Genomic DNA, 22,178 nt, shown 5'->3' with positions numbered 1-22,178 from the left:
GCCAGGACCTGTACACTGAACTTACAAAAAACACTGCTGACAAAAATTAAAGAAGATCTAGATAAATGGAGAAATATATCATGTTCATCCCTGGATAGGAAGACTCAGTATTACTAAGATATCCATTCTCCCCAACTGACCTAACAATTTGGTACAATTCCAATAACATTTCAGGTTGGTTTTTTGTTTTTGATTTTTCGGAAGGGGAAAAAACTACCAAGTTGGTTCTAAGCTTTATATGGAAATATAAAGGCACAAGAATAGCCGAAATAACTAAAAACAGAACCGTGGTGGAATCTGATTTCATGATTTTCTGTAAGCTGCAGTAATCAAGACAGTCTGCTGTTGGTTTAAGAATATATATACAGATCAGTGGAAAAGAGTAGAGACTACAAAAATAGACCTACATGTTTATGGTGAATTTGTTACTGATAAAGGACAGTCTTTTCAACAAATGGTGGTGGTACAACTGGGTATCTACAGGCAAAAATAAATAAAACTCAACCCTTATCTCACACCTTATGGAGAAAAATTAACTTAAAAGGTACATAGCTATAAACAAAAGAATTAAAACTCTAAGGTTTCTAGAAGAAAATCTTTGTGACATTAAGTTTTAGATAAGATACAAAGATCCTAAGTCATTAAGAAAAAAACAGGGGTGCCTGGGTGGCTCAGTCGGTTAAGCATCCAACTTTGGCTCAGGTCATGATCTCACAGTTCAGGTTCGAGCCCCGCATCAGGCTCTGTGCTGACAGCTGAGTCTGAGGCCTGCTTCGGATTCTGTGTCTCCCTCTCTCTCTGCCCCTACCCTGCTCGCACTCCATCTCAAAAAATAAACATTAAAAAAAAAAAAAAGAAAGAAAAAAACAGATAAACTGTAGTTTATCAAAATTATAAGCTTCTGTTTCATGAAAGATAAACCACCAAGTAGGAGAAAATATTTGAAAACACACTGGCTAAAGAGCCTTTATCCTCAATATATAAAAAAATCTTACAACCCAGTAATACAAACAGCCCGATATAAAAAAATATAAGTAAAAGATTTGAACAGATGCTTCACTAATAAAGTATGGAGATGGCAAATAAGCACTTGAAAATTTACTCAACATTATTAATCCTCAGAGAAATTCATATTAAAACCACAATGAGATACTACTTCATATTTGCTGCAATGGCTAAAATTAAAAAGAGTGACAATACCAAGTACTGTTGAGAATGTGGATCAATTGGAAATCTCATACACTGCCAGTAAAAATGTAAAATGGTTCAATCACTTTGGAAAAAGCTGAGCAGTTTCTTATGAAGTTAAACATACACTAACCATACAACCCATCAATCCTACTTATAGGTATCTACCCAAGAGAAATAAAGTGTCCCCATACAAAAATCTGTACACAAATGTTCACAGCAGCTTAATTAATAATAGCCAAATAGAAGAAACAACCCAGATATCCATCATAAGGTCAAAGGATAAACAAAAACTGCTAATTCCAAACAATGGAATTCTTTTCAGCAACCAAAAGAAACAACTACTGACACATGCTCCTCCATGGATGAATCTCAGAATCATTATATCAAGTGAAAGAAAGCTGATGGAAAGGTTATATTCTATATGGTTCCGTTTATATGACATCTGGGAAAAGGCAACATTACACGGGCAGAAAACAGTTTAGTGGTTGCCAGGGTCTATGCATGAGGTGAGGGGACAGACTGTAAAGGACCAGGAGGGAAATTTTGAGTGATGTGTCTTAAAACTTCATTGTGATGATGATTTTACTGCTCTATATGTTGGTCAAAAGTCATTGAACAATACAGTTTAAAAGGATCAGTGTTTTCTGTATGCAAATTTTACTTCAAACACCTGACTTAAAAAATGATTCTCTTAACAACTGTGCTATTTCATGGGCATCTTACCACTAGCATTAACTTTCCCCATCAACCTTAGCATCCCAACATATACTCTCCTACTATTAGACCAGCCTCTTCAATGAGTCTGCTCCCATCGCCTCTGTCAATCTAACTTTCACCCATTCCCTTTTAGGTCCAATTCACATCCAGCACCTACCAAGACCCTTCTCTGACCACTCCAGGGTGCAATACTTTCAACATACTCTAAAAACCTATGACATGTGCAATTTTTTTATGTACATAAAAAATTGATTATATGCTATATAGTATCCCTATTGATTTCTTTTTTTGGGGTGTGTGAACGTTTCATATCTAAGAACAGACACAAACTTTCTGAGGGCTTGGTACCAATTACCACAATTATTTAGCACAAAATTGCCATTTTGTCAAAATTCAGCTGATTTAATGAATAGTCACATAGTCGTGTAGTCATTCAAATGGTATCTCCAAAGGATGTTGAAAGAAACAACCAGAGTTTATAAAACCTTATTTTCTACAGAACCCAAACTGAATGATGTAGATGACTTAGACATTACTATATCAGAAGGCTCAGGGCTAGACCAGATAAGTCCTTGAAATTTATCTTTCAAAGGGCTGCCAAGGTGATTATCTGTAACATCTAAAGATATAAGAATATCGAGACCAGTCAGGGTTGACCTCTCTTTTTGAAAATAGATGAGGTTTTCCTTTAGGGCAGGGAGCTTTAGAGTAGACCAAATAAGTAAAGGCAACCGCAGTTTTAAAAAAATTTCAAGGGGTGCCTGGGTGGCTCAGTTGGCTAAGTGTCTGACTCTTGATATTGGCTTAGGTCATGATCTCATGGTTCGTGGGATTGAGCCCTGCGTTGGGATCTTTGCTGACAGCATGGAGCCTGCTTGGGATTCTTCCTCTCCCTCTGCCGTCCCCCTGCTTGCTCGCACACACGTGTTCTATCTTTCTCTCTCAAAATAAAAAGCACACACAAAAAAAGAAATTTCAAGAACATAAAGAACAGGTTCCTCCAGTAAAAATGTACCAAACGCATGTGTGTTTATGCCATGGACACAAAGACAAATCAGGTATGTACTTGGTCTTTAGGAAACTATGATTCAGTAGGAGAGGTTAGATATGTGTGCAAATCAACATATGAAAGAAATCAAGAAGAGAGTCCTAGGAATTACTATGAAGTTTAGCAGAAGAAAAACTGCATATTGTTTGGGGGAAATCATAAAGAAGATTCCTGGAGAGGACAGTATTTTTTAACTGGACTATGAAGAACAGATTAAATGGAGGAAATGGAGGAAAGAGAAGATAATTAATTGTACACAGTACAGTAAATGACTAAGCTAATTTTACAAATCCTAACATTTGACACTACAGCCCAAGGTATAGAGCCAAGTTTTGCTGTTACTCACAGTACTAGCTAGATCATATATAAACAGATGATTTCTTTTGATAGTTTCTTCATCTCCTAATTAAAGTAAAAAACATTAACTTCATAGAAATTAATGTCACATATCCATTAAAATCCATAGTAATAAATGGAATATTTCACTTAACAAAAGAAAATGAAAAATGGAAGTAAATATTTTTAGAATACAAATAAATACATTGTATACTTTTTCCTCTCCTTCAGGTGATGACAACAGTGCTTTTTCCTCTTGCTCTGGTGTAGGCTCAGCATCTCCAGAGATGAGCTTTCCAAATACCTGATAAAGACAGGAATGTGAGAAGGAATCAATGGCAGTAATTACTAGTGTGAAACCTAAAGGATGCATGAGCTAATACTGCAGGTTTTATAATATTACTATGCTGTTCTTGCTATACGCTACTACTTTTAAGAATTAATGAATGCAAAATGAAACACAGGAGTTTAGGGCTAGGAGAAGAAGAGAAAATGGGTCATATGTTTGCCATCCATCTCTAACAAGCTTTACAAAGTATTCTGTTACCCTTTGGTATCAGCATTGCAGAAGATATGATTTCAGTGTATCGTGTGCTAGAACCTGGAGTGAGGACACTCACTTGAGATGTAATAAGTCTGAACACTCGCAGAGTCTCGGCTTCACAGTTCCTTTGCTGGGCCACACTGGCTGAAATCTGGCCAGCAATTTTTGTGCTTTCGCCATCCTTCCAGCCCAGGACTTTTACTTGTCGAACTCTCAGTGTATTTTCTGGGCCCTTTAATTCAATCTTGATGATGTGATTATCCCCTCCTGGAAGTTCACTTGTTACCCAACCAATGTGCCTAGAATCCAGATCAACCTAGCAAACAGAAAAGGGATAGAAACCTGATACAGCCATATCACTCTCTTACCAAGGTCCTAGACTTAGCGCTAATAACTGCAAGCTCAAATAACAAAGACTTGTACGGAGACTAAGGTTTACTGTGTTATTTCACACTGACTATCTTACTTAAGCCTGGTGAGGATAAGTAATACTACAGTAGCTATTATACAGATGAAGTGAGGTTAACCCAGGTTGAAGGATTCTCAGTAAAGTGAGGTTAACCCAGGTTGAAGGATTCTCAGTCAGACATGGAGCTGAGAATTAAAATACAGGTCTGATTACTTTCCATGCACAAGTTATGTTAAGTAAAATCATTAAAACAATTCATGTGACTGTCCTTTCCCTAATCTGACTGAGGAGAAATACAAGATCAGCACGAGGTCCTGTTTTGTGCATCTTCACATTTAACCACCATTTAAAGATAACCATGTTTTGTTATTTTTCAAAGATAGATAAGCATATTTGATGTGCAGTTACTTAATATGTTCTGCTTCTGAAGAAAAATTATATAATATGTAACTGCATATTTGTGATTCCTGATTTCACTGAAAATGTAACTTTTCAAGGATTAAATTTCAATGCACTATGAAATGGTTTTTGACTCTATTCAGTTGATAAAATGAAAAAATTAATTGATAATGTCAATTTTCTAGAAAAATCATTAAGCATAAATACTATCTCACTGAACAGAAGTATTTCCCCAAATTCTTTTAGCCTTTTAAACAAAATTTATTATTTGTTTAATCCAAAATTTCAATTTATTCTTTCAATATGATTTGAAAAACAAAACAAGTAGTCAACATATATGGGATAACAGCTTTGATAAAGTTTCACTAACACAAGTGAGTTTATATAGAATGCCCAAATACAACCTAACTTGTTTCTAAAGTTCATTTGTAAATTGACTTGCAGCCTGGATTTAGGTGCACTGTTGTGATAGATTTTCAGGCTAGAGGACAACAATCTACATTTTAACCTGAAGTGTAGGTGTTAATTGTGAATGGGATTTGTGATGCATTTTAAGGTGCCCTGAATCTTTCTTTGTAAGGGAGCAGGAGGCAGAGTAGAGGACTGTAGGTATAGTATAATCGATTGTGACAGGAGAGCATTTAGGACACTATAGGCTATTAGCACAGGGATGGTTGTAAATGTTCCTGTATCTGGACTATTTGTCGGTTTAATGTTTTGTAAACAGATGAGTTCCTAGAATACTTTGGTAGCATGCCGAAATTAGAATTTAACAGAGGAGGCTGAGAAGAATTTCTCCCTAGGTAACATTTAATGACAAAATTTTAATTACCTGTTTTATTCTGCACAAATCTTCTACTGCTTTGCCAGTTAAGAAGGTCATTGAGGTAACTTTATTCTAAAACAGACAATGCACAACAATTATTCTTCCATATTCCTGCTACTGAATTTATAATGATTTCTTACAGCCTACTGATATCACATCAACTCTTCTGTATGTCTGTCATGGATTCTTCCTAACTGATCTCACTCCATCTGCCCAACCAACCACATTCTTTTTTTTTTTTTTTTAATTTTTTAATGTTTATTTATTTTTTTTGAGAGAGAGACAGACTATGAGTGGGGGAGGGGCAAAGAGAGAGAGGGAGACACAGAATCTGAAGCAGCCTCCAGGCTCTGAGCTGTCAGCACACAGCCCAATGTGGGGCTCGAACCCACAAGCTGTGAGATCATGACCTGAGCCGAAGTCAGATGCTTAACTGACTGGGCCACCCAGGTGCTCCCCCTGTCCCTCAAGCAACCACATTCTTACAACTCCAGTCTTGTCTCGTTCTCACAAATTCTACCTTCAGTCTCCATGGGCTCTGAAAGAAAAGCTTGGCATTCCTTCTTTCTATCCAAAGTCTAAAGATTTAAATTCTATCTCTATCATGAGACTTTCCAACAACTCTGCTTTCACTCTTGTCTCCACTCCCTAACAAACACTCTTGACTATCACAATGTACCAAGACTGTCTTACAGCCTTGGAGAAGGACATATGAGAATGATCGGTTCTGTCCTCTTGACACACTAGGGAAGGAGCATTAGCAAACAAAATAAATGTCAAACAGAAGTTCAGTGTCATTAGGTACCAAAAAGATCATGCTAGTTCTAGAGCCAGAGACCTTAAGGTTGAATAAGCTTTATGCAAAGCACATCAGGAAACAGATTAACACATTAATTCCTTGGAGCATTGCATACTTTAAGCGCTCTAGGTCGATGCAATTCAAACAACTGCCATGTATAAGGCACTGGTGGTAGACAGGCTGGGGACACACAGGTACATAAGCCTCAAGGATACACAGAACTTAGAGGAGGTTTCTTAAAAGGAAAGCACATGTCAGCTTATCTACTGGGGATTTTAAAATGAATATTGCTATGATTATTTCCCTAAAAGGGAAAAATGTCAAACTGATTGGAATCATTGTTCTGAGGGAGAGTATGTCCTGGCTTAAAATATACCATGAGTCAAAGATAACTTTGTACTGAACAGTAAGTTCTAGCTAGAAAAATGTTTTGATTTATTACACCTGACTTTCTAGTAAGATAAAGTAGTTGTACAAATTGAAACTCTTGGCTCTGAAAAGGAGGTACGCTTATATTAGCTACGCCCCTTCTTCTTATTCACCGCCACGGAAGCACTGCAGCTGCACTTAATGGACAGGAGTTGGGGGTGGCTGCAGATGGTGAGGAGTGTTCTGACTGCAGACTGGGCTTCTCAGGTTGGCATTCTATCGAGGTTACCCAAGACCCAACCCCATCACTCTGTCTTCCTGGGAAAGGAAATGTGTGAATGGGATAGGAGCAGCTTGGCAACAGAGGGGATTTATAATACTGTATCTATTAGCAAGCCACATCCATTCTTTTTTCTTTTTTAAGTTTTTACTTAAAATTTTTTTTTGATGTTTATTTTTGAGAGAGAGAGAGAGAGAGAGAGACAGAAAGTGAATGGGGGAGGGGCAGAGAGAGGGAGACACAGAATCTGAAGCAGGCTCTGAAGCAAGCCACATCCATTTTGAGGGAAAAAACTCTAAGGAGTATCCTTCCCCAGGAATGGGGGGAGAAGCACGTGAGTCTGGCAGCTGGTGTCTTCTTGGTTCTTAACACTCAAGTAAACAGGACTCTTTTCCCATTATTTAGTGCCTTTTGTAAAGGAGTGCTTAATTCAGTTGAAACATGTGAACAGGCTAGTGCTAGGGAGAATACAAATTATGATCATTTAGGTTAGTCTAGAAACCCCACCACCATCGTCAAGACAGCTAAGGGTGAAGGCTAGAAATTGAAAGCTAATTACATGATAAGTCAAAGTGTATTCAGTGCCATCAGAGTAATAGAAAGAAGAACGTAGAGAAGGGAAAGAATAATTTTTATAGAAGAGGTACCGGGAGAGGATTTCTCTGCTGGTCTTTTGAGATTTTGGGAGAATCTGATAGGCAGAGTTTAAGGGGAGGACTTCCAGGCCAAGAGAATAGCTTAAACAAGGGTATGGAGGTAGGCAATTACAGAGGAGACATTTATTCTGCTTAGCTGTAGCCAGGATGTATTTGTAATCACACCTCTTTTTAGAACTGGTATTCCATAGTGCCCCTAGTCCTATTAATCTGTTTTTAGATGTAAGATTTACTTGGGAAGTATAAAAATGCTGTTTGGTCAGTGAAATTCCACATGAAAATCTTTTTGCTAAACTTAGAAGGATAGGGCATGGTAACTGAAGGTCTGAAAAGAACTAATGAGCCACAAATTAAGTTTTCTTTCTTACCCCTAGATCTCGGGAATTATCCACATGGACAGATACATAGCGGGCATTGATTCCTTTTACACAGTTGATGGTGATGTTCTTAGTTTTGTTTTTATCCTCATCTCCTGATTCCCAAAAGGTTTCCGTAGAACCATCTGTCAAACTGCCAATCATGGCAGGTCGGCTTGAAGTTTTTATGTCAACAATGCTGGTTAAGTCCTTTAAGCATATTACTATGCACAATTCCTACCAGAAACAAATGTTTTCACATTATTACAAGTTTTACATTATTACAACACTGAAATGGAAATTTTTCACGATAATAAAACAAAAGATGTGAGATAAGAAATGAAATGAATCAAACTGTTTATGAGTGACTTTCAGTTTCTGCTTGTATACATCGTTGAATATTAACAGGGTAACAGAGGACAACTTTCAATGACTGACCTGACTCATCGCTTCAAAGCCAGACTGGATACTGATGCTAAAACTTTCTTCACTGTCTCCATCATCTGATTTTGACAGAATATTGTTAATGTGATGAAAGACATTACTCTGATGGAGGAACTGGTGATCAGATTGCTTGAATTTCAGACTCCAGCACCTAAAAAGGTATAAGCAAGGTATTAAATAATTCCTAAGGAATTCCTGGGAAAGCACTCTGTAGTTAAGATTTTTAAAAATCTTAATATTCTAGGGAAAAAACAGAAATAGAAAAAAAAATCAGGGAATAGTATCACCGCCTTTTTGTGAACAATAAAGGTAATTTCTTTGGAATAGGGTAAGACCTAAGGAAAGTTCACTCATTCTACATATAGAAAAACTGGATACATGAACGTCAAGGGTACAGAAGCAAAAAAGGTAATAAATCAATCTTGCAGACAGACAAGTGTGACCTCAACCAAAACAAGCCTCTCAAATTTATTAGTCTTACAATTCTATACTAATTCATCAGAGTTACATATACTCTGATATATAACACATCCTGTACTTCAAAAATCTTTTTAGGAGGAAACACAATCTCCCCTCTACCAGTCTTTAGGGATGTGGGTAGCCAAAATTCACTCCAAAAATCTACAGTTTATAAAAACCAGTGGAGCATTTTTTATACGTGAGGTCCAGTGTGAAGATCTGATGACAAGGTTCACAATGTAGAAGTAATGTGAAAATCTCAGCAGTCTCAGACTTAAAAGTAAGTAATGTTCCTCAAGGTAGTTTTAGGCTACCTTACATATAACAGAGGTTTCACTTTTCTTAAAATTCTCTTCAATTCAAAAACCCTATTTTGATTTCTGTTTCTGAGATTTCATTCTCCTTCTCCCTTTTGTGACAGTTAAGATTGCTACTCTTGGGTAGCACTGAGACAAGTTACTTGAGGTAGAAGAGGGGCAAAAGTGAGGAAAACTGTTACAGACTGGGGTAATTTAGAGCACTAAGTAATGTATTATCCTCGTTTTACAGAGAGGCAAACAGGTGTGAGCCAAGGAGGAAATTCCAGATTAAGACAGTAATGAGGGAAGCACCATTCACATAATGTAGAGATTCTTTGTATCTTAGTATTTAAAAGGTCTTTTGAGCATCTCGAACTTTGAATACCACATAAAATCTCTTCTCCAACATACCCAGAATACTGAGATATACAATTACCTTAGGGCCATTTGCTGTAATGAACTGCCACTGGGGAGAGACATCATAAGATCAGAGATAGTTTGAAGTAAGCGGTGAAATGTGTGTGGTAAAGGATGAGCGGCTTCACCCGCAATCACTATATCTGAGAGTGGATGTTCGCATACTCTCGTGTCTTTCTCCTAAGACAGAAATTGAAAGCAGGTTGATCAGTCTGTATGCTGGAAGGAACTTTCCCCACAAAAAAATATGTATACTTAAAAGTGTTATGTATACTTTAAAATTTTTTTTTTTTTCAACGTTTATTTATTTTTGGGACAGAGAGAGACAGAGCATGAATGGGGGAGGGGCAGAGAGAGAGGGAGACACAGAATCGGAAATAGGCTCCAGGCTCTGGGCCATCAGCTCAGAGCCTGACGCGGGGCTCGAACTCACAGACCGCAAGATCGTGACCTGGCTGAAGTCGGAGGCTTAACCGACTGCGCCACCCAGGCGCCCCAAAAGTGTTATGTATACTTTAAAGACAGTCATGTAACAGAAATGTAAACAATAAAACCAAAATCAAAGCATACCCAAAACACACATTCAGATTAACTAATTATGTTTGTATTATCTTTTAGGGAAAAAGTGATGCAGTCACTCATAAATAAAATCACCAAACGAATACTGTATCTGTATCAATTTTAGTGTGCTCACAGTCTCCTAGCAGGGTAACTCTAAACGTGTATGCAGGAACTAAGTCTCACCCAAACTGCTGACCCACAGAGTTGTCAGCCAATAGGAAACTGTTTTCATCCATTGAGTTTTAGGGTGGTCTGTTATGCAGGAATATTTAGTTGTGAAAGGTGTGAAACAATCTCACACTGTAATTGTGGATGTTTTTTTCCCTCTTTTTCCTTGCAGTTCTGTCAATTTTTACTTAATATTTTTAAGGCTATATGATTAGATACATACATGTTTAGAAAATGGTTTTTGTAGAAACCATTTTCATCCCTATTAATAATTTCGTCTTAAGAGCTATAACAACTTTCATGTCCCTACAGAGTATCACTTTCACTCTCTGCCAACTTACAGCAATGTTGTAGACAGATATTCTCTATAATAATGTTGCCCTGTTTACCTGTCTTATACAGTACTATAACAGTATACATCTTTCAGTTCATTGCTTCATGACAATAGTATTTAGGGAGGAATCAGTCACTAAGTATAGTGACTATGTTGCTCGATAGCACTGAAATTTTATTCTTGCCTTTTAGCTTATATAATCTGTGTGTGAACTCATGCATATTATTATAGGATCTGAAGGTGGTCCTACTCTTCTATAAAAATACAGACAAATTTGAAAAACCCAAAAATCTCACTTACTTGTTCTGCATTTTCTTTGTTTGTTTTATTTTCCTCATCCTCTTCTTCCTCTGGTTCCACTGGAGCAGGAGTCAATGATGCCACAAAATGCCACAGAATATCATGTAGAGAAGTCGTCTGGATGACATTACACAGAAGCCAGTTGAAAGCCTGAATAAATGAAGGTTAAATGAGTGAAAGATAAAAAAAAAAAAGGTGGGACTAAAAACTGCAGAACCCTCCTTACTCAGAAACAAAGTATCTCCACTAAGTGTTTCAAGGAAAGATACTAAAAACATCTGACCTTCATTTCATTAAAAACACAATGAACTTGAAATAGTCAATAATTTTGGTCCGAATTAAAAACATAATAGGGAAAATAATATCTATAAAATGTAATACAGAAATATTTTTTCAAACCACTTTTTATTTCAAACTTTCATCTTCATATTAATTTGCTGAAGCACATTTTTCCCCAACTTGTACTTCGGATAAACAGCTTTTTTTTCAAGCTCTATCAAGCTATCACTAACTTAAATATATTTATATTGTTCCCATTAATCAAGTGGCAGGTTATTTATTATAATGCCCATGACAAAGACGAAAGATTTACTATACATAAAAATACAACATCTAGCGATCCTGTCATTTCCAGAGAATAGACTCAGAAAAATTATTATGGTTAAATTTATAACTGAAAAGCTCTACTTTTCATCCCTTTTCATGATTCTTCTAACTGAAACGACATCATCATTACAAAAGCTTTTTAAAAAGACATTCATAGCTTTCAAATAATAAAGCAGTGCAGAAATAAATTTCTTTAGAGTGCTTAAAGATGGATCTCTAAATTCATTTATATTCATGAACCTAAGAGTTTAATTTTGATGTGAACATTTGATATTTTCGATTGGCTAATGTCTCTTAATTTTTGGAAATTTCTGTTGGGTAGAAAAGTAATATCATTAAATAGAATCATCAAATGATTTGTATGGTCAAGGAATCAATAACCCCATTTAATGTATTCATACCTCCATAGCAAAAACTCGGCAAGCAGATTTCCTTAGGGCCTGTTTCATTGCTATTTCAAGACCTTCTAGATCATGATGTTGTATAACAAAAGCCAAAACTGGCCACTGGAAATTTCGTTCTCCTTTGGAAAGAGAGCTGTGGGCTGAGATTAGCCGGGAAAGCTCAGGAGATGGATGTCTCAAGAGGGAAGAACCAACTTCTATTTATTGGAAAAAAAAAGAAAAAATAACTTTCATAGGCAATATATACAATTAACATATTTACAATGTTATTAAAGATAATAGTATCTAGCTGATTCATTATAGAATCTTTGAAGCTTTTTGTTTTGTTTTCACATGTGACACAAATCATAACCTCAATTTTTACTGAGGCTGAGTAGGATTAAATATCTCACTTTCATAAAATCATATAGCTATTAAATTGTGGAGCTAAGTTTTAAATCAAGGGCTGAATCTAAAGTTCATGCTTTCTAAAATGCTCTAAAAGATGACTGTATTTTTTCCCCCTAAATGGAATCTACAGAAGTTATAGAATCATCTGTCTATAAATATTAGACCAGATCTTCATTTTAGTTAAGTGGGCTACCTGATAAATCATCACCATGTAATCCTTTTCTCTTGGGTTTCTTTTTTTATTCTTGACACAGAATCAGGCAGCCCTGATTTGGAGCTGTTGATACCAACTAGTCCAGGTTGTCTAACTTTTTTTACTGATTAAGAGCTACTTATGTCCCCAAATTATCTACTCAGAGAGGAAGCAGCTGCAAGGGGTATATATAAGCTTCTATTAGGAGTGAGAATATAACTGTGAAAGTGTAAGTCGCTGCAACTACTAGTTCACTGAAGCTTAGTGGAATAGCTCATGACAGCAACATTAACAAGTAAGATTTTAAAGGTCAGTTTATTCTTGAAAAATCAATCACTGGATGGTCTCTAAGTGTGTCTTTCAACTGAAATTGAAAGAGAGGCACAATTATAGCTTCATAAAAGGAACGTCAACCATGATTTAAAATTAATCCATTTCTGGGGCGCCTGGGTGGCTCAGTCAGTTAAGTCTGACGTTGACTCTTGATCTTGGCTCAGGTCACGACCTCAGTTTGTGAGTTAGAGCCCTGCATTGGGCTCTGTGCTGGTAGCATGGAGCCTGCTTGGGATTCTGTCTCTCCTTCTCTGTTCCCTTACCCCTCTCATGCGTTCTCTTCTGTCATGCATGTTCTCTCTCAAAATAAATAAACTTAAAAAAACTAATCCATTTCCTTTCAAAAATTAGATGTTAAAAAATACCTGCAAACAAAATCATGTGGACCACTGAATCTTCCTTTTTATCTTTATACTTACCAGTGTCTCCACTGTTAACTCTTCTTCTAGGAATGGCTTTAACTCGTGCAGGTAAAATGGAGTGTTGTTTATCATATTCAGAAGCAACAACTGAGTATGATCTTTGGAAGACAGTTCTCTTTGCAAGATCAGTATCAGTTATGGGACTAGTTTCCAAACTGTAGACAGAAGATGATGACAGGTAAAAACAGAAGAAAAAGTGAATAAAGTGAAACTATATTCACTTTATGACAGTGTAGTCAAATATATGAACCTACCTCTCATGTGGAAAAACACAAATTCAAAGCCAACTTGACAATTTCTCTTTAAATCACCATTTGATCTTTCCAAAAGCATTAACATTTTGATTGATTTTAGAATTGCATCTTAAAAGTTTTGGTTTTCTTAAATCTACTTTGCATTTTTACATGAAAAAGAAGAAAAGGCATTGAATGTGCTAAACTCCTTTCAGAATCACAACATTGTGGTAGAAGTTATCTGTCACGATATTCAGGAAAACCAGGCAGATATATTTGTAAGAGCACTGAGTAGAAAGAAAATGGATCTGTACATACAGAAACCTAATAAAATGGAAAGTGAAACAGTTCAATGTTCTCTCTGTACTTGAGTGCTCAATTAGGTTTCTCATTCTTGGGAAGTGGTGCCCAAAGACTTTTCAACAGCATGGCCATACTAAGTTCAACAAAAGGTAACAAACGGATTTTTGGCATACAGTTATACCGACATTCTAGAAGAATTCAATGATTTTCACTCAGGTTTAAGTAAACTAAAAATTTTTCTATTTACTAAAGCAACATTAAAAAATTCTTGAAGAAAATTATACAGTTTAAAGTGTAAAAAAAATTCTTGAAGAGTTATTAATATGGTTATATATTTTCCTTTACTGAGCCATTTTATAAAAAAAAGAAATACCTTCCTTTACATCCTAAGACAAATTTACAAGCTATTGTTTTCAATGTATTCTTTTTCCTGTTACTTCTTCCCAAACAGGGACATTTGTGCTTACTGGGAGTTCTGCGTTTCTTTTCCCCCATTCAAGACAGGTTTGAATGCCTATGTTCCTCAGTAAAGCTTATACATTTTCTAGGAAGTAGCTAACTCCCTCCCTGGCTGTTTTCTTCACTCACCACCTCTTTAAGTGTATGTACACTCTCATTTGAACAGGCTATAAATACTGTATATAACCCATGGGGGTAAATGTGCCTGGACGTCAGCTTGGGCCAACAGCTTCCAGAATGACCAGAGAATAGGGATATGTTAATTTTAATTCACCTTATAAATGGTGTTACTATAAGATTCAAGACATTTATTATGCTTTCAGAGGAAGTTTATCCAACAACTTGGAAAAAAAAAAAGGATTGTTATATAACCTAAAAAAATAACGACTCGTTCTTATAAAAATGATCATGCCTATAAAAAAAAAAAAATTCAAGCAACACAAGAAAACCAAAAGGAAGTGAAGATGACCATTAACAACGGTGGCTACTTTGCATCAGGTAATTCCTTGTTGTGGAGGGCTGTCTTGTGTACTGTAGGATGTTTAGCAACATTCTTGACTTCTACACACTAGGATGCCTGTTGAAATAGCCCAGTTATGACAAGCAAAAATGCTCAGATGTCACCTGAGAGGAAAAACCACCCCCTTACCCCTCACTGAGAACCACTGATTTAATGGAGTCATTATTCATCAACTTTGTAACAGCTTGAGTTGGTCAAGACGTTTTAAAAGAATAGCTCAAAAATGCTATATTCCTGAACTACCATATGCTTAAAATTTCTCAACCTGGCTGAATATAAACACTTGAATCAGTTTCTTTTATTTAAGATTTTATGAAAATTACCCTTATGTGTAAAGTATATATAGTCTTTTAAACATGCTTTTTAGAACATGCATTTGATTCCTTTGATTAATCCACAATTTAGTTCTAAGATTCCCAAGATCTTTTATATTTCAGTTTGTCTGACTGACTGGGTAAAATTTTTAAGGTAGTATTTTCTTTCTTTTGAAGAAAGAGACATTATTTCACTTTTTTTTTCATTCAAAATTGTTATACAGAAGTCTGAATTCAGTCTAACTTTTCCCTTTGCAAGATGACTTCTTTTTGTTTTTAAGTTTATTTATTTTAAGAGAGACAGAGAGGGTGTGAAAGGGGAGGGACAGAGAAAGAGAGGGAGAGGGAGAATCCCAAGCAGGCTTGGTGCTGCCAGAGCAGTGCCCAATGCAGGGCTCGGACCCACAAATGGTGCGATCGTGACCTGAGCTATAATCAAGAGTTAGATGCTTGATCAACTGAGCTACCCAGGTGCCCTGCCATTTGAAGTTGTTATACAGAAGTCCAAATTCAGTCTAACTTTTCCTTTTACAAGATGACTTCTTTTTCTGTGCTCAGTTACTTGAAAACTTCTAGTGTTTTTTTTCTTCGTATTTCAATAACTTAAGCTATTTTTTTTCAACCTAAGCTATTTCTCATAATTACCTGCTATAAAAATTTCCTTTTAGTCTGGAAATTCAATACTTTATTATTTTGGAAATTTTTTCTTATATTATAGCTTTAGATACATTTTCTTTTTTTTTTTTTTAATTTTTTAAATGTTTTAATTTATTTTTGAGACAGAGAGAGACAGAGCATGAGCAGGGGAGGGGCAGAGAGAGAGGGAGACACAGAATCTGAAGCAGGCTCCAGGCTCTGAGCTGTCAGCACAGAGCCTGATGTGGGGCTTGAACTCACAGACAGTGAGATCATGACCTGAGCTGAAGTCGGACACTCAACCGACTGAGCCACCCAGGCGCCCCAACACATTTTCAATTTTATTGATTGGTTTTTCTACTTTAAAGATACCATTGGGGCGCCTAGGTGGCGCAGTCGGTTAAGCGTCCGACTTCAGCCAGGTCACGATCTCGTGGTCCGTGAGTTCGAGCCCCGCGTCAGGCTCTGGGCGGATGGCTCGGAGCCTGGAGCCTGTTTCCGATTCTGTGTCTCCCTCTCTCTCTGCCCCTCCCCCGTTCATGCTCTGTCTCTCTCTGTCCCAAAAATAAATAAAAAACGTTGAAAAAAAAAATTAAAAAAAAAAATAAAATAAAGATACCATTTGAATTGTCCGGTTTCCATACCTGTTATCTTGATTCTAACTGCTATAATTTCTTTGTCCTTTTACTTTTTACTCACTGTGATTATCTCAAACTTTTTCTTCATGTCAATCATTCAATTTACTCTTCTAAACTTTTCTAATTTATTAGTCTTACAATGGTGTTCATTTGGTCTTCAGTCTGTCCTCTTAGCTCTGTGATATCTCCTTTTTACTCATTCTGCTTTTTATCTCATTCTCATACTGTTTCATTAAACTTATGTCATTATCAGGTTTCTTGGTACTAGAGTACTTACAGAAATGTTCTTTTTTTTCCTTGAGAGAGTTTTCTTTCAGATTGGGTTCTTCATCTGACTTTCATTACATACTATCTATTTTACTTTTGGTAATATTTTAAGGGGGCAGATCTGTCTAGGTCTTCTGTTTGTTCTGATAAAGTATCGGTGGATTTCCCGAGACTTCCTTTTCCACACTATTTGATACCAATTTTTTTTTCTCTCCCAGAGATAACTTGAGATTTTATTGCATCCTCTATACCAGGAACCATCCCACTGAGTGCATGTTTATCCCATTTCTGTGCAGCATTCCCTGGCACCTTAGATTGTTGCTTTGCTTTAGCATGGAGCTCTGGGAAATAGGATTCCCTAGATTTCCACTTTCTTCTGTGACACTAGTGATGATACTAGGGGCTTCTATGCTAAAGGAATTTACTTTGACTATGATATTCTACAATACACAGAATATTCTATGATAGTCTAAGATACATGGAACCTTCATTTCATTGTCTTTACCTAGAAGTTTACGCCACTTGATTTTGATCCTAAAGAGTAATAATAACCCAACGAATCACATTTATCAGACTAGTCTCAAAATGGTTTCTAACTCTTAAAAAAAATCTATATCCTTTAGAGATACTTTATTATCTTTATAGATATAAAAGGCTATACTGTACTCTTTGGAGAAAACTTCAAATGCAGCTAAAAAAAAAACCTCTGATGAATAATCCACACAGTTGGAGGGAAATATTACAAGTATTTTCAGTGGAAAATATATTCATTTGGATATATAAGTTCTATTGTGTGTATTAAAATATCCACTATATTAGTTTATATTCACAACCATATAGTATTAACACAGTGGCATATCTTAATAAGCATATTCTTTCTTCCTTCAGCAAATGTCTTCCTTTCCAATAATAATGTGTTTGCAATTACTCATTCCTGATATCTTGATGCTATACTAAACTTATCCTTTTTCAGTTAGCCACGCTGATTTTTCCTATCAAGTATTTCTTTTATCCATCTTTTTTCCCCACAATCATTGCTAACACAATCCAACTTCATACAGTTAGTGGAAATCTTTGACTAAATTTATCAGCTTCTCAGTTGACACTGTGAGACTATCCTTGCATTTTTATCACATGGTTCCTCCTCCAAAAAGTTGCGGTGGTACCCGAATTTCCTCTGCATTATATTTAGATGCTTCTAGTCAGTTTTCAGGAGGGTCTTTACACTGATGCTACCATAGCTAAGTGAGCGGGAGGAGAACACTGTATGCAATAATCCAGGAAGTTCAAGATCTATTTTTGGTGCTACCTCTTCCGTGAAACCTAAAGGCACTGCCTCAAAGTGACCTTTCTCTAGTCTGACTTACTACGGCACTACATGATACAATATATAATGGAACTTTTTACTTCATTTAGTTGATCTTTTCTCTCCAACTAGTCTGCCTCTGCTGTCAAGGACTATGCCTCATTCATGTATGTATGCTTTTTCTTACTGCTCTAATAGTTAGCAGAGCTGACTTAATGTCTTTCTTGAGATGGACAGATATATAAAAGAACTTCTAAAGCATTCTTTTCTAGTTCAGTCTTTCTCCCACCACCAAACACTGGCTATTCAACAGAGAGGAGAGAAGTGAAATACCTTGGTGGCATAGATTTCATATTGCTCTCTGGCTCTTCAAACACATTAGGACTTGCATCAGGTGTTACGGATATGTATGGGGCAGGTACAGATGTTGAACGTAGATATCTCATTTCATCCTGGAACAGGTTGTCATCTTGATAGCCCACAAAGTTTTCGTGATGATGCCTGCATTAAATTAAACCCAGTAACTTCAAGTATGATGGCACCATAGATATTTTTCATTTTTAATCTCTTTCATAAAAGAAAAGTAGCACATGTAATTCTATAAGGGTAAAGTATTAAAATAATTATAGATATAAGTAGGAGGAAATAAAAGTCGGACAATTTCACACATATATATTCTAGGTGCCACAAATAGGTCAAATCCAAAATTGAACTCATTTTCTTTCCTTTTGAGAACTTTCCAACCTCTGGTATCTTGATGAATGATCCCACCAACTAACTATCCAGGTGCCTAGGCCAAAGTACCTTGGTACTGTGGTAGGCCTAGTGCTCAACTGTGACCAGTCATTCATGCCTATGATTACTAGGCTTCCTCTCTGCTGACTCCATCATCGTTGCCTTGGTTCAGGCTCATGTTTCTTGAATGGGCTACTGAAATACAGTCAGTCACGTTTTTGGTAGGAAGATATGTAAGAGTCAAATTTGAGAAAAATTAGACCCAAGAAATGTTACATCGGGGGGTGGGGGTGGGTTGTGGGTGTCCATTTCCCAGAGGGCTAAAAATATAAAATCCATAATTATGGTAAAATGGCATTTTTGGTTTTTTACACGTTTTACAATTTGGTTCTTTCCTTTTCAAACTGGAACGAGTTGTTGACCTAGTCTACTAAGTGGTCTGACTGAAGCTCAAGTCTCACATCCTCATTTTGTTTTTCATTCATTTTGTTAAAATAGTAATTACAAAATTAAAAAAAAAAAAAACACCCCGGTATAATTTTGCTATGGAAAGGGCAACACTGCCAAAAATGGAACTGTTGGTTAGCAAGCCATTCCTGTAGGCAATTTGTAGAAATCTTCATTCATCAGCTGTTGAAAAAAAACCCGAACCTCGTATATGAAAGGCCATTTACAATGTCAGGATATAATGTATGGAAGTATAGGTCATACAACTCAAGTCCAATATAGGAAATGGTATACAACAGGCTTCTCTCCACCTTCAGTCATGCCCTTTATGAAGTTTCCATGTTTGAAGCAGAGTGATAGTCTAACTGCAAATAAGTTCATATATTTCCCTGTTTGATATTCCTTAACTGTTCTTCTTGTTCATGGGATAAAATCCAACTTTAGTATGGGCTACACAGCCCCATATTACCTAGTCTTAGGTAACCACTTCTAGGGTATTTCATCTGTTTCTCCTAGTGGCCAATGCTTTAACCAGCCTCTGATTCCTTAAATGTGTAATGCTATTTCATGTGTGTCTTCACACATGTGTTTTACTCTGAGGAGTCGCTGTCCTCCATCACCTACTTGATGGATTTCTATTTATCTTTTAAGACAGCTACAGTGTCAGATCCTCTGGGAGACCTTTCCCGATCTCCTTGGGAAGATTCAGGTAGTCTCCCTCTTTTATGCTCTAACAGCATCTCTTCATACTTCTATTATAGTACTCCTCACAAAATATTTTGAATGTTTTCTTTACATGTAGGTCTGTCTTTCTACAGAGTGTGAGCACACGGGAGTCAGGATTTTATTACATTCATCTTGGTGTCTTCAAAGTCTAGCACAAAGCTGATACTCAGCTAACTAACATTTAAATGCTAATAGAATGAATAATGTAAACAATGAAAGATTTTGAGAGCAAATTGTTTCTTTCCACTTTAACATTCCCAACTAGTAACAGACTGAAGTCAGCTTACCAAAAAGTAAAAGACAGCTAAAGTCGTATTTCCTAAGACATATTTTGTATTGATAATACAAATTGATATAGTACGTACATTTTTTTTTTTTTTAAATACTTACTACCATAAAGTGTGTACCCTACCAGTCGTATGTTGGTCAAGGCAATTCCGAAAATAAATTCCTGGTGGTCTCTTTATTGTATACAATAGATAATGCAGTGTGCGTATTCAGAGCAGGATATTAATCAACAATGGCTATTAATCCCAAGTGATTAAAAAAAAAAGAAAACCAACCACCAAGTTATATTACCTAGCTAATGTCTGCAAGTAGAGACAAGGCATTTTAACAGGAAGATCTTCAGAAATGCCCTCCTTCACGCTGGGAAGCTGAGACTGAAATGGCTTTGCAGGATGGTAACACAGAATGCTTGGCTCTGCGGCGCTGCTCAGGGACAGCAGGAACAGCGCGTTTGCTTTAATCACTTGGTGAGCTTCCATGGTGGGCAAGGCACGAGGAGTCTTGACTTGCATTGGCTTCCTCCTGGACTGTTTGACCTGGCGAAGAAAAATTTGTTGTAGTATTCAAATCATATTCAAATTTTCAATTTCTTAACCTAAATATTTTGAGTTTCTAATAAAAATTATTAAACACTTATAGACCTATTTTAAAATAATAATAGTGATTACCAAAAAGAACATTCACTGTAAGCTTTTCCTGAACGGTCTGCAACTTTTATTTCAAACACAAACTATTTCTTTTCTTTCCTTGGGAAATCAAGAAAACCTAACTAGTAAAATCTAAATGTAATTATTTTTTTTAAAAAAAGAGTAAGTGTGTGTGTGTGTGTGTGTGTGTGTGTGTGTGTGTGTGTGTGTGTTCTGCAAATTTTTACTTGGGTGTGCTTCTAGTTTCCATGAGACCTACAGTATACTTAAGGATTAAGAAAAAGAGAGGGGGTAAAGAGAGGAAAAGGAAAAGGGTTCAGAGAGATAAAGGTGAAATGGAAAAGCAATGCATATGTGTAGAGTAATAGATAATTAATAATAAAGAATTACATGGAAAACAATTACAAATAAGGCATATGTGCTGCATATGCATATCTTGACATATGCCAAGATACAATTTATTTTTGTAATTAAAAATAGCTAACCTAGTACAAATATTAGAATTGTATATCATTCCTATTATAAAAGCTGATCTTTACTATCAACTAGGTAGAATTATCTGATATAGTACGATAATTAAAAGGGATTTTTACAAGATTTTCTTATCATTAATAGTATCGTCAGAACCAAATAAAAATACCTTCTCCCTTGCAGCAGCCTGTTTTTCACGGAGGTATTTTTCTCTACAGCGATCACAGACTAGATACCAAGTGCTTCCTCCTATGCCACCATCACCACAGTTACCGGCCCATCCTCCACAAAAATGCCCAATGCTATTGTAACCTTGTCCACCAGCATACCGGCCACAACCTTCAAACAAGAGCAAAATTAACACTTTAAGTTCCCTTAACAATCTGACACTTATATATGAATGACAGATTCACCTTCTCAAAGTAAGCAAAATATTGAAGCAGGTATCTCACTTTTTTTCCCCCAGGCTGTTAACTGCATCAGAAAAATAGCATTGGCAAAAAATGATTAAACAGTACCTAAAATACTGGAGACACTCTATACAGGTAGATGAAAAGAAATTTAAGATGTGGGTACATTTAGGCTTACTGACATATGCCAAGAAAATTGGACAAAATAAATATAAGATATTCTGTAAGAATGATATATTTTAAGGAACCTTGTATTTTATAAAACATTTCAGGTGTAATATGTAAAAAGAAAAAAGGTTTAACCAAACTCCTAATAGGTGAATTTTGGAATAGTCATCAAGTGTTATAGAAATCCTTGTATTTATCTAAAATACAGTCTTCTGATTTAATAGTTGAGATTACTTCTATAGGAAAATGCTCGAGGAAATTAGTATAATCTAATATAATTTGCAATTTTTATTAGGAAAATACTAAAATTGAAGGAGACCTAATACTGGGATATTTCCTATGTGTATGGA

General features: G+C 36.2%; 1 protein-coding gene across 16 annotated transcripts in view; it reads right to left on the bottom strand.

Annotated features, from left to right (window-relative positions):
• Positions 1–22,178, bottom strand: part of MYCBP2 (MYC binding protein 2) — a 293,673-nt gene that overhangs the window by 26,235 nt on the left and 245,260 nt on the right. For 13 of the 16 annotated variants that reach the window (XM_086709934.1, XM_086709855.1, XM_086709893.1 and 10 more), the window contains 12 exons: positions 21,420–21,589; positions 20,424–20,668; positions 18,270–18,437; positions 13,258–13,415; positions 11,920–12,119; positions 10,913–11,062; positions 9,569–9,729; positions 8,369–8,525; positions 7,943–8,167; positions 5,477–5,542; positions 3,913–4,152; positions 3,498–3,596 (listed from right to left, as the gene is read on the bottom strand). In XM_086709934.1, coding sequence (XP_086566060.1) covers positions 3,498–3,596; positions 3,913–4,152; positions 5,477–5,542; positions 7,943–8,167; positions 8,369–8,525; positions 9,569–9,729; positions 10,913–11,062; positions 11,920–12,119; positions 13,258–13,415; positions 18,270–18,437; positions 20,424–20,668; positions 21,420–21,589 — 2,039 coding nt within the window. The remainder of the gene's footprint in view (positions 1–3,497; positions 3,597–3,912; positions 4,153–5,476; positions 5,543–7,942; positions 8,168–8,368; positions 8,526–9,568; positions 9,730–10,912; positions 11,063–11,919; positions 12,120–13,257; positions 13,416–18,269; positions 18,438–20,423; positions 20,669–21,419; positions 21,590–22,178) is intronic. The other 3 variants (XM_086709939.1, XM_086709861.1, XM_086709946.1) reach the window with 1 other exon arrangement.

The sequence above is a fragment of the Puma concolor genome, chromosome A1 (assembly GCF_028749965.1).
Source record: "Puma concolor isolate L17-30 chromosome A1, mPumCon1.1.hap2, whole genome shotgun sequence".
NCBI lineage: Eukaryota > Metazoa > Chordata > Mammalia > Carnivora > Felidae > Puma > Puma concolor.
Note: the sequence above shows the minus strand (reverse complement) of the source record. Positions and strands in the feature narration are given on the sequence as shown.